A 15,012-nucleotide genomic window follows, 5' to 3' on the forward strand; every position below is an offset into this window, starting at 1 on the left:
AAACAAACGCAAATTAGTTGATGGGCACAGAAGCTGGCTAAAGCGTTGCTTGGGCCAAGCCAGAAAAACACCCAAGCCACACATTAATTTCATATTGCATACCTTTGGGGCCGCAGCTGGTTACTAAGGGGCGTTGAAACTTTTAAGGGTTGGTACATTAGCAAAACTATTTTGGCAGCCCAATTGAATTAAAAGTTATGTGCATGTTTTGTTTTCCACTGTCGAATTCCTTTCAAGGTTTTATCTCACATGTTTTTTTTTTTTTTTTAACCAAGTAAATGATATTTGGTAGGAATGTCAGAACTATGCTCAAAAGCACAATTAAAATTAAAAAATTTGTCTATCTTCCTTTTGGGCTAACAGCAAACGAACAATTTTCAAATGTGAATGTTCAACGAGGACTTGTTTTGTGTAGCAAATATTATTCAAATAATTGTTTTTTTTTTATTTTTGCATATTTTATTACAATTACAATTTGTTTCGCTAGTTTCGTTAAATAGAAATCTAATCAAAGCAAGAGTTTTATTTCCATCAGTTTTTATAGCTAAAACAGGCTAGCTCGAATCCATTCATTTTCACAAAATTTGATCTTACATTCGTTTTTATATTGCTAGCACCTTTGTTATGACATTGTCACATGGTTTCCTGTGACACTAGTTCCGTTTATCGTTTCTTGTAAATGGTTCGGTTCATTTTCCAAAAGTTTTTCACTAAAGCAGATTCTTTTTAAGCTCTCCTGTTTGTACATTCATTCTTAACTTGAGTTCAAACGAGTGGGTTCAAGGCTATATATATATATATATATATATTTGTTTGTATATATGTATATGTTTGTATACCTGCCCCACTTCAAAGCCTCTTTTAACACTTTCTCAACTGCCGTTGCGTGTGGTCTCTTCTTTTTTTATATTTATTTCTAGCCCAAAACTTTATTCTTTTTATCGCATTTTGTTGCTGGGCATCATCATAATCTATTCCTCATCGAAGATTTTGAGACACACACACACACACGCACACACGTCCTGGGCATGTGTGTGAATTTGCATTTTACGTATTACAAAGACACTTACGTCATCGCTGATACGTTGTGAGGCGTTAGTGGTTGGGGTTGGTGTGTTGAGGATGGTGGTTTGGGTGTGGGTGGGAGGTGTGTGGGCGTTGCAGGGTTTTTGGGGGCGTTGAAAGGAAAATTGTCAAAAGCGGAAGTAGCGTAATTTCATAAATGATTGATTACACACACTTTACACGCATTCTCACTTATATCCACACACATGCACACACACACACATTCACACACACACACACGCGCACACACACTCATATAAACATGAATATTGCTTAGGCTCTTGTCGTTGATGTTGTTGTCCAGAACAGGCGACAGCTGACGCACACACACACACCCACACAAGTCCACAACTATTGCCGTTTTGTAAAGCTTTACCTCTGCACTCTGCGCCCCCCCGCGCTGCCTGCCAGCCTATCTAGTGTGTTTTTCAATGCTTCAGCTTCTTTTTCATTCTTTTTTTTTCTCTGTGGTTTTTGGACACATGTGCGCCGGCTGCCTAAAGGCGAAGGAAAACTTTGCTGCGGTTCCCAATAATCTTTTTCTTTTACGCCAGTTTTTTGCCATCAACATCAGCATCAGCATCAGCAGTTGCTGCTACCTTTTACCCAGATACCCCGCACTCCTCCCTCGTATACTTTCAGTGTGTCTTCGTTCGCTTTATTTACAATCTAATAATTTATCGACTTTTGCGTGGGCGACGCTCGGCACGTTTACTGAATGGAAATGGCAATGGGATTGGAAACGAGCATGAGAATGAGAATGGGAATGGGATTGGGAATGGGTAACGGTATGGGAATGGAACATTAGATCTCTGTTCGACAAGGCGACAAGCAGCTAAATTGCGTATACATTGCGTGGGCCGCTTCCGTTGCCGCCACTGCCACTGGTCGCATGCAAATGAAAATAAAAATGCGAATGCGAATGCGAATGCGAATAAGCATTAGCAAACACAACAACAATGGAAATGAGCATTGGCCATGGACGAGGGCCAGGGGAACGTGAATGAGAATGAAAATAGACAAAAGACTTTGTTAGTTATGGCGCAGTGCAGCAAATGCTGCTAATGTGAAACAGCAGCAATGGCAACAGCAACAGCAACAACAACACCATCACCAACAACAACAACAGCAGCAGCAGCAGCAGCCACAGCCGCAGCCGGAGCACCACCAGACGATTAATCAATAAAACGAAACCTGATGAACAGGACTCACAGACAAAGGAGACACAGGGACTGGCGGACAGGCAGACATACAGACACATAGCCCAGCTGGAACGAAATGTGATACAATGGGAATGTGAATCGAGTTAATAGATAAGAAAGCTAATGATAGGGGTTAATAGCGACACATAAGTTTGTAAGCCTAAAATGCCTGAAGCTATTCAATAAAATAATTACAAATTTTAAACTAAAATAATAGATTAAAAAAATGTCAATTTAGTGTGTATTTTATGCATACAAAAACTGTGTACTTTTAGTGACTTGTCATGAGAGCTGTGAAAAGCTAATCTTCAGCATTCGGCTCATCTTTGAAGGCCTAACTAAATACAAAAGCGTTCGACGAGAAGTTGCAATTAATTAGCTTCAGAGTAATGTTAATTTCAGGGCATTTTTCATGCTTTGCTTTGCTGCTGGGCAGCTGGGGCAAAGGGTAGCTAAACCAAAGTGTTTCAGGCAGCTGCTGCCGCCGCCGACGCCGCCATCGCTGCTGCTGCTGCTGCTGTTTGTACAAAGACTTGTCAGTCAACGCAGCAGCAGTAACGCAATCACACACACAAACACACTTTCTCACACACACACACACACACACACACAGCCACACTCAAGCTGGGACAATATGAAAAATGTTTTGGAAAACATGTTCGTAATCCACAATCGACAAACATAAATCACTTTTAGTGTGCTTCAAAGCATTTATTTAAATTTACGCTCTCGCTCAAGCTCGCTCTCTCTCTCTCTGTCTCTCTCACTTTCTCTCCCGTTCTCTCTCTCTCTCTGTTTGCCTCATTTTGTGTGCATCTCTCTCGTTTGCTGTCTTTTGCCTTATATAATGAGAGGCGAGACAAAAGGACAAAGCGAGTGAACAGTTGGAAAAGTGAAAACCAAACCGAACCAAACTGAAACGAACTTTGGCAGAACAACCCGGAATGAACCCAAAAATGGTTAAATGCGGAGATGGTGGAAATGGGTAGAAAACACAGTTAACTGTTGACTACGTTAAGGGGGGGGAGTGGTGGGCTGGTGAAGTGGTGAAGTGCTGTAGCGATTACAGCAACAAAGGCAAACGAATTACTGGCGAAACACTCAAGTGCCGGCGATTGTCTCCATCGTTGACGCCTTTGTTGTTGTCCCTCACTTGAAGTTTAAATGCTTTCACTGGCTGTTATTGTTGTTATTGTTGTAGTTGTTGTAGTCGTTGTTGTTGTTGTTGTTGTTGTCTATCTTATGCATAGGCTGACGTCATATGTGTCTCTCTGTCTGTTTGTCTGCCTATCTGTGTCTGCCCCGTGTCTGTGTCTGTGTGTCTCTGTGTGTGTGTGTGTGTGCGTAACTGTAACTGCGTATTAGTGTCATTCATACTTTTGGTTTTGTCTGCCTAGCTTTGAGTGTGTGCGTGCATGTAATGAGTTGTGAATGACTCACACGCCATTGATGAGTATCAGCTGCAGGGAAATGGATCGAACCAACCCAAACTAAAATCCATTCCCAAATCTGCATAAATTAAATGAACATTGAATCTAATCACTCTTTAATAATCACAACACTGCATGTGTATGTATTATATATAAGCTTACATTGCAGCTAATCACACAATTTTAATATTTAAAGCAATCTGTAAAACTATATATCTATAATATATCAAAAAGTGTTCAAGAATCTATTATTTGTATTGGTCTGGCACCATTTATCATAAGCTTAATAGTTCAATAGTTTTTCCTCTGCTCAACGGTCTGTTTATTCTCTGCTCTAGTCATAAATGTGTCTTCATCTTTTTCACAATGGAATTTTTCCCTTTGTTATGCCATATATGTATCATCTATTTACATATATCGCACACATTTCTATTTATTTGCATAAATGCAGTGTTTAGTTTATTTTGCAGTTTCCGTCCGGCTGTCTGAATCAGTCAGGCGCTACTGATAGCCGCACCCACAACCGCACTCCTACCCCCTACAGCCCCATGGCAGCTCCTTGTTTGTCTGCGCGTTTCCCTTGCATGCGACGCCATTGTGTGTAGCGATGAGGACGACAAGGACAACGAGGACGGCTGACGGCTGACGGTGAAGGCGTCTGCGATTTGACAATGTGCGAGCTATGCCTCAGGCTGTGGCGCCCAGCTTTAAACACAGTTGCGGGGCACGCATCACTGACATGGAGAGACAGAAAGTGAGAGAGAGAGAGGATGTTTGGAGCGTGTTGTGTGCAGTTGGAACACATATGTTGGCTGTAGCAGCAACTGTGAATCTGAGCCTCATTTCAATGCTGTTGCCTGCAACATTAATGTGGCATTTCAATTATGCAGCTGATGATATTTCAGACTCTATCTCTCTCTCTCTCTCTCTCTCTCTGTCTCTCTGTTGCATGCCAGCTTAATTAAAATTTGAGCGTTGTTCTTGTTGCCGCCTTGCAACTCAACAGTAAATGCAAATCAATTGCGCTTGACTGCCACAACAATTCGATTGCTGCCTAGCAATGCCGTAATGAATTGTTATGAATGTGGCTTATCGCACTTTTTCTGCCTGATTTACGTGGCCTTTGCACTGAGCTGAACGCATCTCAGATACCCTTTAGTCAGATCGGGTCAACCATCTTGTGGCTCTCTCATCCCTATTAAAACTGGTCTGTGGTTTTAGCAACAATGCGCTTGGCCCAGTTAATAGCCCTTTGTGGCGCATATCTCTGTTGCTGCTGCTGCTGGTGCTGCTGTTGTAGCTGCCCCTTGGCGGTACACACAGACAAAGTTGTAGCAACAATTTCGTATTTTATGGCACGTATTTAACGCAAATGTGCACAAAGTTGTCGCTGTCAAATGATGTTAAATGTTTAATTGTACACCTACATGGACAACAAGTAAGGCAGTGGAAAATATTTAAGCAAATCTTAGAATAATTCACAAAATGTTTCATATTAAAGTGGAGGAAATATGGCAACTGCTTGCTGGAATTTACCTAATTTTGTGGATAAGCATAAAGTTTACCTATAATTTCCAAAGAATGAATCCATTTTAGGTTGAACTTTAAAAATAATAGCAGAGCTAATTTCAGAAAAACACGCTTACTTTGCGCATCATGATCTGATTGATTAAGGGCTTTGTTGAGCTTTGAAATCCTTTGGAAACCAATTGAGTATCCACTTGTTTTAGAAATGAAAGTCGATTGCATTTGTTCTTCTTAATTTCTCATTGCTCTTAATTTTCTTGACTTGCTTTGCCAAGTGATTGCAGTTTTAGACGTCTATCAGTAGGAAACGCTTTGAATCTCAGTTGCTTCAGGTGGCTCTGGCTATTATTCTGTCATCTGCCTTTCATCAAGGACACGCAACTGGCATTAGCTACTTTTTAGCTAGAGTCTGTAATAAATGGAATCTACTGGTTTCGATTTACGCCCTAATAGTATTGGCCACGTCAAGTCAAGTCAAGTCAAGTTGGTAACAGCCAAGCAGACAATTTGAAGCTCTTTTCGAGCTATACAATTACAGCACGAACTTTGATGCGTTCCAGCTGTCCCCTATCTCTCTCCCTCGCTCTATCCATCTCTATATATGTATGTGTGTGTGTGTGTGTGTGTATGTGTGAGTGTGTTTGGTTTGTTAACCAGCACACTCACACACACACACAGTAGTAGCTGGCTGGCTGTAGCGCACTTGACCAACTGTGGCACGTGTTGTCGCATTGGCTATAGCAATAAGTGCTGGCACAGCCAATACATATACACACACACTCATACACACATAAGCACATAAATATAAGCACACACACACACACACACACACACATGCACACCCATGCTTAAGTAATGCTTTTGGTCCAAGGATAAACTTCTATTTTACAAACCATACTCAGTCGTTCTCGGTGTGTTTTTTCTTCTTACGTTCAGCCATTTTTTTTTTATTTTTGTTTTGCAGCATGCAACGAGGCAAGCGTTGCAAGCACATTGCGGATACTGGTTCATTGCCTCGTTTGTTTTGTTTGCCACACGGTCACGTGTTACCTTCGTTTTCCTTGTCGAGTACTGTGTGCCCCCCTCCCATCCATCCATCCACCCTGCTCCATCCTGTTGCCTGCTACGTGCACTCGAGTGCAACTCGGACGCGACGCGGAGCTTTTGCTGTACAAAAATTTAAAAGCCACAAAATCCCCGCACTCAGAATGTCAACTTGTTAAGCTGCGAACCAGCTTTAAAAGGTGGCCAGTAAAGTGTCGTGCTCAGCTGCAGTTGCCGACCTAATTGTCATTAATTTGTTTACACAAATACTCGCATAGCAAACGGCTTGGGTCAATAATTGTTCTGTAAATTTGTCTAATCAGCGGGCAAATTTACTTGCAAATTGCTCTTACTTTATGTATGGAAACAATTCTGGTGGCCCATTTTGTTATTCGCAGCTGAAAGCGTAATTTAAAATGTCAAACCGGAAAAAACGAGTGCCTTACTTACATCCTGTCTGGCCCTGATGCCTTGCTCTACTTGTATTTTTATGCGCTTTGTTAATGTGCCCACACACTAACACACCCACACACACACACACACACACACACACTCGCAATTTAATTGTGTACTGGGTTTTTTTTTTGGTTGCGCGCTTGGTCAAATTTGCATTTTTAAGTGAAAATTTAATGTTTTTTGTGTGTGTGTGTGTGTGTGTTTTGTTTGTCCCCCATTTCCAGTTTTGTGTTTATGACGGATATGTTGTCGGGGCAAGTGTTGGAATTTATGTATACTATGCCGTATATATCCATCAGTTATATGATTGTATGCATACATCCGACCCTCAACTAGCACATTCATAAATAACGATGTATACTTAAGTTGAAATGTGATATAAGCAGGATTTTGCACACTTAAATCATTTTCATTTGGTTTTTAATTGGGATTTTGTGTTAAATTGCCAAAGAATGTATGCAACAATGCCCAACAATTAAAGCGAGGCAAATTCATTGTTGAAAAGGATTAAATTTTTGTGTTGAATGGAGTAAGCGATAAGCGATTAATTTTCACATTGTTTATTTATTTTATTTTAACTGCCTAGAAGTAAATTAAAAATGATTTAAATTAATAAATAGTTTTAGCTACAATATATTTTATTTGATATTAAATTTTAGATCTCAGCTCTCAAATGGCTCTCCTCTAGTTTCCAATAAAAGTTATTAAATAAATTGATAGCATACGACTTTAAATAAATTTCGCTATCAGCAAGCCAGCAAGTGAAATTAATTTTTAACATTTTTAAAATCAACGTTTATTATTTTCCATTATTATTTATGAGTTGCATGCACAACGAACAAGAAAAAGAAAGCAACACAAAAATATAGCATACTTTTATGGGCAGCAAGCACACTTTGCCTGTCTGCGCGCAAAACTCGCTTTTATTGTGCATACAAATACACACACACATACACACGTACACCGTTATGCAAATTGCTTGGCAAAAATATATAAATATATGCATACATCTACGTATGCAGAGTCAAGCAGCGAACGCAGCTGTAAAGCTGTGTTGTAACCAAAAAGTTACTGCAATCGTACAAATCAAATCATAACTGATTTGCATACATACGACCAACTTGTGTGTGTGTGTGTGTATATTTAGGATTGTGTGTGTGTGTGTGCACTATATCAATTACATTACATACATCGCAGTAGATGTTACTATATTACAAATACTGCATATGGTGTTTCGTAGTGTGCCAAATCTTTGACTAATTTCATCACGTAGCGGCTCCATGCAGCCGCTGACCCCAAGTCTGTAGTGAAAGTGTATTAAAATTGCTCGTCAAATCCTTAACAGCTGACCCCCCCCCTTCTCACCCATCGGTCCACCAGGCATTGACCACTTTACGTTGGGTCATTTTGACGGCATGTGCTGCTGCGATTGCGAAACGAAATTGTGGCTGTAGTGAGTGCGCTTAGGAATCCATAAAATATTTATGTTTCCAGTCCAATTGAGGGCCAATGCCGAAGGCATTATTTGAACCCCAATACGTACCGACTAAGTGAGATCTTTGCTTATGGGGCACAGAGAGTTTCATGGAGTTGCTGGCTAGCTGATTCATGCAAAGCAAACAAAGTTGATTATGTTGTGCATGGTCGTTGTGTTTACACTGACCACCAGGCATCAACAATGCACCCTTCAATTACAGCGAACAAAAGCTGAGCTGAGAAAATGGAAATTAGTTTGATGTAAAGAAAAGATTTTGTTACTGGCCAAGCAATGAAAACTAATATGCAACTTTGAAAATCAATTTGTGCATAAAATGACTTTGATGCTCAAACAGTTTAAGCATTGTTTGCCCAACTAATCGGCTTGGCATATAGCAATGGCTAAATCACCATAAGAAATAATACTTTCGATGCAGTTAAGGCTGACAAATCCGATGGATACTTGTGCATGATAAAGTTAATGTTAATGCCGTGCATGTGCTTTTTGGCATATATTCAATGCTTAGCTTTGCAAAATCTGTCCCGTTTCAATGTGGCACAGTGCCAAACACAAAAATCAACAGTGGCCCCCTGGGTCATTTGGGGGCCACTAAAACGTGCGCGTCGATTCGTTGAAACAAATTATTTATATATTTTTATTACATACTTCGTATACGGCATACTGCCCACACTTTGAGACCGAGTCGAGACTTTGTTGCTTTGTTTATCCTCGGAGCAGTTCAATGGCACATGAAATTATGATAGTTACTCGGTGTTTGGTGTTTTGGTATTTGAAGCCGTAAATCTCGCTGCCACAATGTCTGCTTGATTTGCCAAATATAAAGGCAATTCTTCTGACCGTCCATTAACTTTTATGTGTGTGTGTGTGACTTAGGGTGTCTTTGTGTGTGTATGTAGTATATTTTTGAAAATAGAATTTCACTTATTTGTCTCCCGGTCAATGACTGCGGCCAGTCCAAAAGATTTTTCCACTTCTTTGTTCTCAGCTGTCTGTCCTCAGACAAAATATGAACCCATTGCAACGATTGTCCTAAAGCTATGACATATTGTGAATGGGCTAGACACAGAGTAAGATTCTCTTTTAAGATTAGAATTGTCATATATACTTTCAATTGCCTGCAGCTAAAAATAACTATTAATTCATAAGTTCAAATTACAATCGATTAAAGAGCCTTAACTTATGTGATTTTCTCATATTTTTCTTTTAAACATACAAAAATGACAACATTTTAATTGATTTATTGCACAATCGTTCAATTTGGGCCAAGCGTGATGGCATGTTGCATGGAACAATTTGGTCACAAAAGTCGCCACACGCATCATTACCAAAATATTGAATTTTGCAATACTATTTTGCAGCATCTCGCTTCACCTATTCGCCTGTCACACTGTCACGCCCCCATCGCCGGCCCTCCATCTCCTGCGCCCATTACGTGCATGTTTGGCATGCAAAATCCACACGGCAAATCACACGCATACTGGCAAGGGCTGAAGTGGGGGCAAGCGAGCTAAGAGTGGCTTGGCTGAGTAACGGGATTCGCATCAATTCGCCACATAGCTTGGTGTCCCGGTCACGAATTTAACCTCCCGTCCAACTGTCCGTCCCCTCAGTTCATTTGTCCAATTCGTTCTGTGCATGTGCATGTCAAAGTAATGGACGAAAACGAAATTCTGACGCAGGCAGCCAAAAACAGGGAAACCGCCCAACCACCGAGTGTCGACAGTCGGTTGGTGGCATTGTGGGGAGGAGGGGCACGGGAACGGACGGAAAAGGGTGTCTGCGGTGTCTGTAGAGCTGAAAGTGAGTGGCAAATGGATTTACCCCAGTCAAAAGTGGGCCCGATGGGGCAACATATATTCCTCAATCTACATATATACATATATAAATAAATATATAATATATATATATGTTATATATATGTGCTACAGCATGTGTGCGAACTATGCTTATCTACTTAATGCCTTAGGCCTTGTGCTACTCAGTTGGCTTTCTGGCACAGCCCGTTTAAACTTTTGACTTTCAATAAAAAGGTTAAAATTCGTTCCATTTGCATTTCAGCTGCTCGCTCAGTTGCTTCTAGCGAACTGTGTAGTTTTCACCTGCCTCTAATTAAGTCTTGCATTTGACTCGCCCTGCATGCCGCTAATTGAGTTGTGACTTGCAACACGCCCCCACCCACAATCCGCCTCAAGTGACTCCTGCGTTCGCAGCGCTGCTTTTTCTCTATCTCCATTTCCCCATTTATGAAAAATACTTTTTGTAATTAAATAATAATCTTATGCCTTGTCTCTTTATGGTCATGTCTAGATAAGGAAGCCCTTCTCCTCCTCCTCCTCACTTACCTTGCTTACTTCCTTACTTTCCAAGTTGTGGCAGCTGCTTTTCCCCAAAGAATGTGTGCACCACGTCATAGATATTGTTTCGTATTCACATTTCAGGTGTGTCTCCTGACTGTGCATTGTTTCAGTTGCTGTTTCAGCATTTTTGTTCGTGTGCCAACTGATTTTTCAGAAGCAGCAAAGCAGTTGGTTGTTGAGTTTAACAAATTTAAATTTAGGATTTGAAATGCTTGCATTGTGATTTACTGTTGTATAAAAAGCATGTTCCAGTTAGATTAATTTTGTTTGATTCTAATCAAATAGTATTTGAGCATATTTTGAGCGCTTTAAGAAAATAATTCCTCAAACATTATAAATTTAACATTTACGTACAAAAATAAAATAAATCAAATATTCTATAGCTGTTTCATTTTAATTTGGGAATTCAAAAGGAAATATTTTTGGCTTTGTAGCAATATACGAGTCTCGGTTTTATTTTACCTTTATTCCAAGCAATCCCTTTTACTGGATGCTGCATGACTGCACCTTGATTTGTCAGCAGATTCTGTGTTGCTTAAAAAATACATGTATATGAGCACCTGAATATTTTATTTATTTATTTTCTAATATGTATTTGAGCATTTGAATATTTTATTTCATTTTTTTTGTGTTGATAAACAAATTTTATACTCAACATTTTCAATTTTGTTATATGGTGTTATTGGGTGTTTCAGCAAAGCAAAGCAAAGCATTGTAATAAACTTGTCCAGTTTCCTTTTTCAGTGCAAATGGAGTTAGGCACTGCCCCTAAATTCCATTTGATTGCCATCAGTGGCTATCAAATGCTGTGCGTGTTGCAGTTCCTATTTGCATATCACGCATACACTTGGCTCGCACTCGAGCATGACTTTAGTTGACTCGGTGGCAGGTAAAAATATTTAGAAGCTGCCTAAAGGCAAATATTTGAGCTGCTGCTTGATTGGCCAAAGGGCAACAAAATGTTGCAAAATGCAAGCAAATGCCACGTTCATTGCCTAAATCGATTATGGCAATTATTTCGGCTCGAAAACAAACACAGCAATAATTGAATTTAACTATAAGCCTATAAGCCCACTAGCTCCTACGAATTAACCCCTTTCGAAATGTTCTCATCAAAAGTATGCAAGTACATGTAATGTGTGGCCAGCACACACACACTCTCTCTATCTCTCAGACACTCATACAATCATATATAGGCATTGGGCGACACACTCAACGAACATGGTCGTTGTTGTGTTCGAAGCCAAAATAGGTGCCCCCAACCTGCCCCGGCTCGGAGGGGCAGCAGTAGCGATAGTATTGATAAATCGAATGGGATAACATTACTTGTGGCATAACTCATGCGATTAGAAATTCAGTGCTATTAGCATGCAGAGCCGATTGTATCCGATTAAAGCTCTAATCACATAAGCTGAACACAAGTATAAATTAAGATTGTGCTTGCAGTGCAGTTATGAACAGTGAAAATAAGCCTTTGGTTACAATTTTAGCTTAAAAATTGAACTGATTCAATTCAGCTTTTACAATTGTCAGTCCTGCAGCTTTTGTGTACTGGGCTTAAGCTCATTTGTGACTTTAATTAACTTTCTAAGCACTAATATCGAATCTCAAACTCAAGATGTTTACTTAATTTTTTTCAAGGCATATATATATATATATAAATATATTATTTAAATAGCTTGGCGCAACTAATAAACTGCCTCCAACAGACTCTATTCTGTGTTTACCCCTTGGGTCTCTCACATTTGCCGATTAATTTTGCGAAGCACTGTGTATCTATAATCCATTTGAAATGTATTGTATTTATTGTATTGTATTTGCAGGAAGCTTATCGCCGCTGGGTCTGCAGCACACTGGTGCCGTATTATGCCGAGCCCCAGGATGTTGATGCAACGCCAGCCGATGACCTCGCCGCACGAGGGGCAGCCTCTGCTCCAAAGCCAGCAGCGGCCGCTAGCAAAAGTAAACGCGCTGCGCGAAATAATGCAGGCACCGAAGGTGGGGTTGGGGTTGGGGTTGGGGGTGTGGGTGGGAGTGAAGCTGTTGGTGGCACGGCTGATGGTACGGGTGGCATCAAGCATAAATCTCAGAAATTAATCAGCAATAACAATAAATCAAATAACGGCAATAACATGAACGAGCGCCAGATTAATCAACAGCATGACGAGAACAATGTGCCCCACCACAATGAGCCACAAAACAAAAATCCAAATGCCAGTGCGAATCGGAATGTTGCGAATGTGGCTCAGGCGTTCTACGATGCCGTTGGCATTGGCCAGCATCAATCCCCAATCCAAACGCAAAACCAATTCCACTCTCAATTCCATGTGAATGCCCAACCCCACAGCAGCAACAGCAACAGCAACAGAAATAACAACAGCAGAGGAGCAAGTGCCCAGCAACAATTCAATAATTTCATATCGACTGCCAATAATGCGGATCCCAGCGCAGCGGATCCAGTGATATCAAAACTACAAAAGAGGTAACAGTATTAATTCGATGAGAATTGAATGCGTTTTTATTTGTTTTTCATGTGGAACTCTTTTCTGTCCATAGATCAACACGCAAGGCAGAGTTCCGTAAGCGCCGACGCATTCGACCCTGCCTGAGTGTGTGCCAAACAGTGGAACAAAAGTGCCCCTATCTGCTGCCCGCCGATCGCGCCCCAGCGCTGCCCACCCAATATGCCGGCGAGCCGACATTTGTATGCCTAGGTGAGTGGCACTCGAAACCGATACAGTCTCGGATTAGATTAATATTGGTAGACCACTAATGAAGCAAAAACCAATGCGAATAAAATGGCATCAGTTAGCAACAACAACGTTAAATGTTATTCTTAAACTTATAATATTTTATCCAAATTTCACGTTGCAGATCAAAACATACCCGAGACCGGCGAGCAGCTGAAGAAGTCCAGCTATGGCCCCAATGACTGCTGCTACAGTTACTGCAATGGCCCCATTGACGGCATCTGCACCATCTGCCAAGAGTTTGCAACCACAGCCGCGGGCAACAGCAGCAGCAACAACAGCAGCTCGACTGGTCGCCGGGTGCACAACATAACGCTGACAATGAGCTCGCCGCCGGGGGAACATGCGCGTGCTGCCAGCGTGTCGGTGGCGCTGCGGAACGTCAGCCAAGCGTTGACGGCCGGGGCCGAGTTGTTGGAGCGTCTGCCATATTATGCGCGCCACGACAGCGTCTACTACTACGACGATGATGAGGGCAGCGATATGCCGGAATTGGCGCTGTCTGGCGGCTGTGCGCCGGTGCCATCGGTGAGCACACGCTGTGAGATACCATATTTTGCGTCCGGTGTGGCGCCGTCGCCGCCAACGCAGCTGCTCGTCTTTCTGAGCGCCCTGCTCGGTCTGTTGAGCAGCTGTGGGGCGGCGCGACAGCGCTGCGGGCGCACCCGCAACACAACTGCCCGTGTCGATTGTCCGGCCAGCTGCCACGAACTGTTGGCCAGCTCGAGTTCGAGTCCGCGTCCGAATCCGAGTTCAAGTCAGAGTCATCGAGCGCAACAAGGCGCCGACAGCTGGCGAGACAGCAGCGGCAGCGGAAGTGGAAGCGGAAACGGAATTGCAAGCTACACTGCCAGCCAGCGACCGGAACAGGAACAGGACAGAGCGTGGGCATGGGCATGGGCGTGGGCGTTGGCGTGGGCATGGCTATGGGCGTGGCCATTGAATACGTTTAGGAAAGTGCGATACTTTTGGAACAGCAGCAGTCGCAGTAAATTAAAATGCAAGCGAGATACGATGATGATGATGCGAAGGTGGTCTAAAGATCGTTGTCGCTGTCGTATAATTAACTATAGAGACTTACAGCAACTACAAATACGAATCAAGTGCAGCGATAGGAATAGGAATGCTAGAAACTATCGTTACTTCTACTACTACAACTACAACATAAACGATTGGTGGCGAAGATGGAAGTGGCTCGTTGGCAGTGCGGCAACCATCATCTCAAATGGCGCCTTATAGTGCATGCAATTCGTATGCGGCCACACACACACACACATCCACATACACATACACCCACACAGAGACATTCACACACTGATTGCAGATTTCTTTACAGAGATTTGCAGTTGAAAAACAAACACAAGAAACAACAAGAACAACAAAATGTCATTAATTGTATTTCGTACTCTAGAAAATTACTCGTAATGCTAGCTAATTAAAAACGAAAACAAAAAGAAGAAAAAAACACACACACACACAAAAAAACGTTGAGTGTAAAAAAATAAATAAAGTAATAAAGAAATTGCAGGTCGTTCTTCTGCAATTTTTTGGAGCCAAGCCGTAAAAAAAAGAAACGAAAATTAAATGAGAAACGATAAATGAAATGGAAAAGTAGGGAGAAGAAATGGAAAAAAAAAACACTTTAAATATTTATGGTCCTCTTTCAAGTGAAATATAAATAAC

At 41.5% G+C, this 15,012-nt stretch overlaps 1 protein-coding gene across 1 annotated transcript in view; it reads left to right on the plus strand.

Annotated features, from left to right (window-relative positions):
- LOC6560801 overlaps positions 1–14,568 on the plus strand; it is a 37,233-nt gene extending 22,665 nt beyond the window's left edge. Inside the window, exons 4-7 of the mRNA XM_032743594.2 lie at positions 12,403–12,541; positions 12,620–13,061; positions 13,136–13,293; positions 13,454–14,568. Coding sequence (XP_032599485.1) covers positions 12,403–12,541; positions 12,620–13,061; positions 13,136–13,293; positions 13,454–14,568 — 1,854 coding nt within the window. The remainder of the gene's footprint in view (positions 1–12,402; positions 12,542–12,619; positions 13,062–13,135; positions 13,294–13,453) is intronic.
- The last annotated feature ends 444 nt before the right edge of the window (positions 14,569–15,012 follow it).

This window comes from Drosophila grimshawi, unplaced genomic scaffold (genome assembly GCF_018153295.1).
Source record: "Drosophila grimshawi isolate 15287-2541.00 unplaced genomic scaffold, ASM1815329v1 contig_1367, whole genome shotgun sequence".
Taxonomy (NCBI): domain Eukaryota; kingdom Metazoa; phylum Arthropoda; class Insecta; order Diptera; family Drosophilidae; genus Drosophila; species Drosophila grimshawi.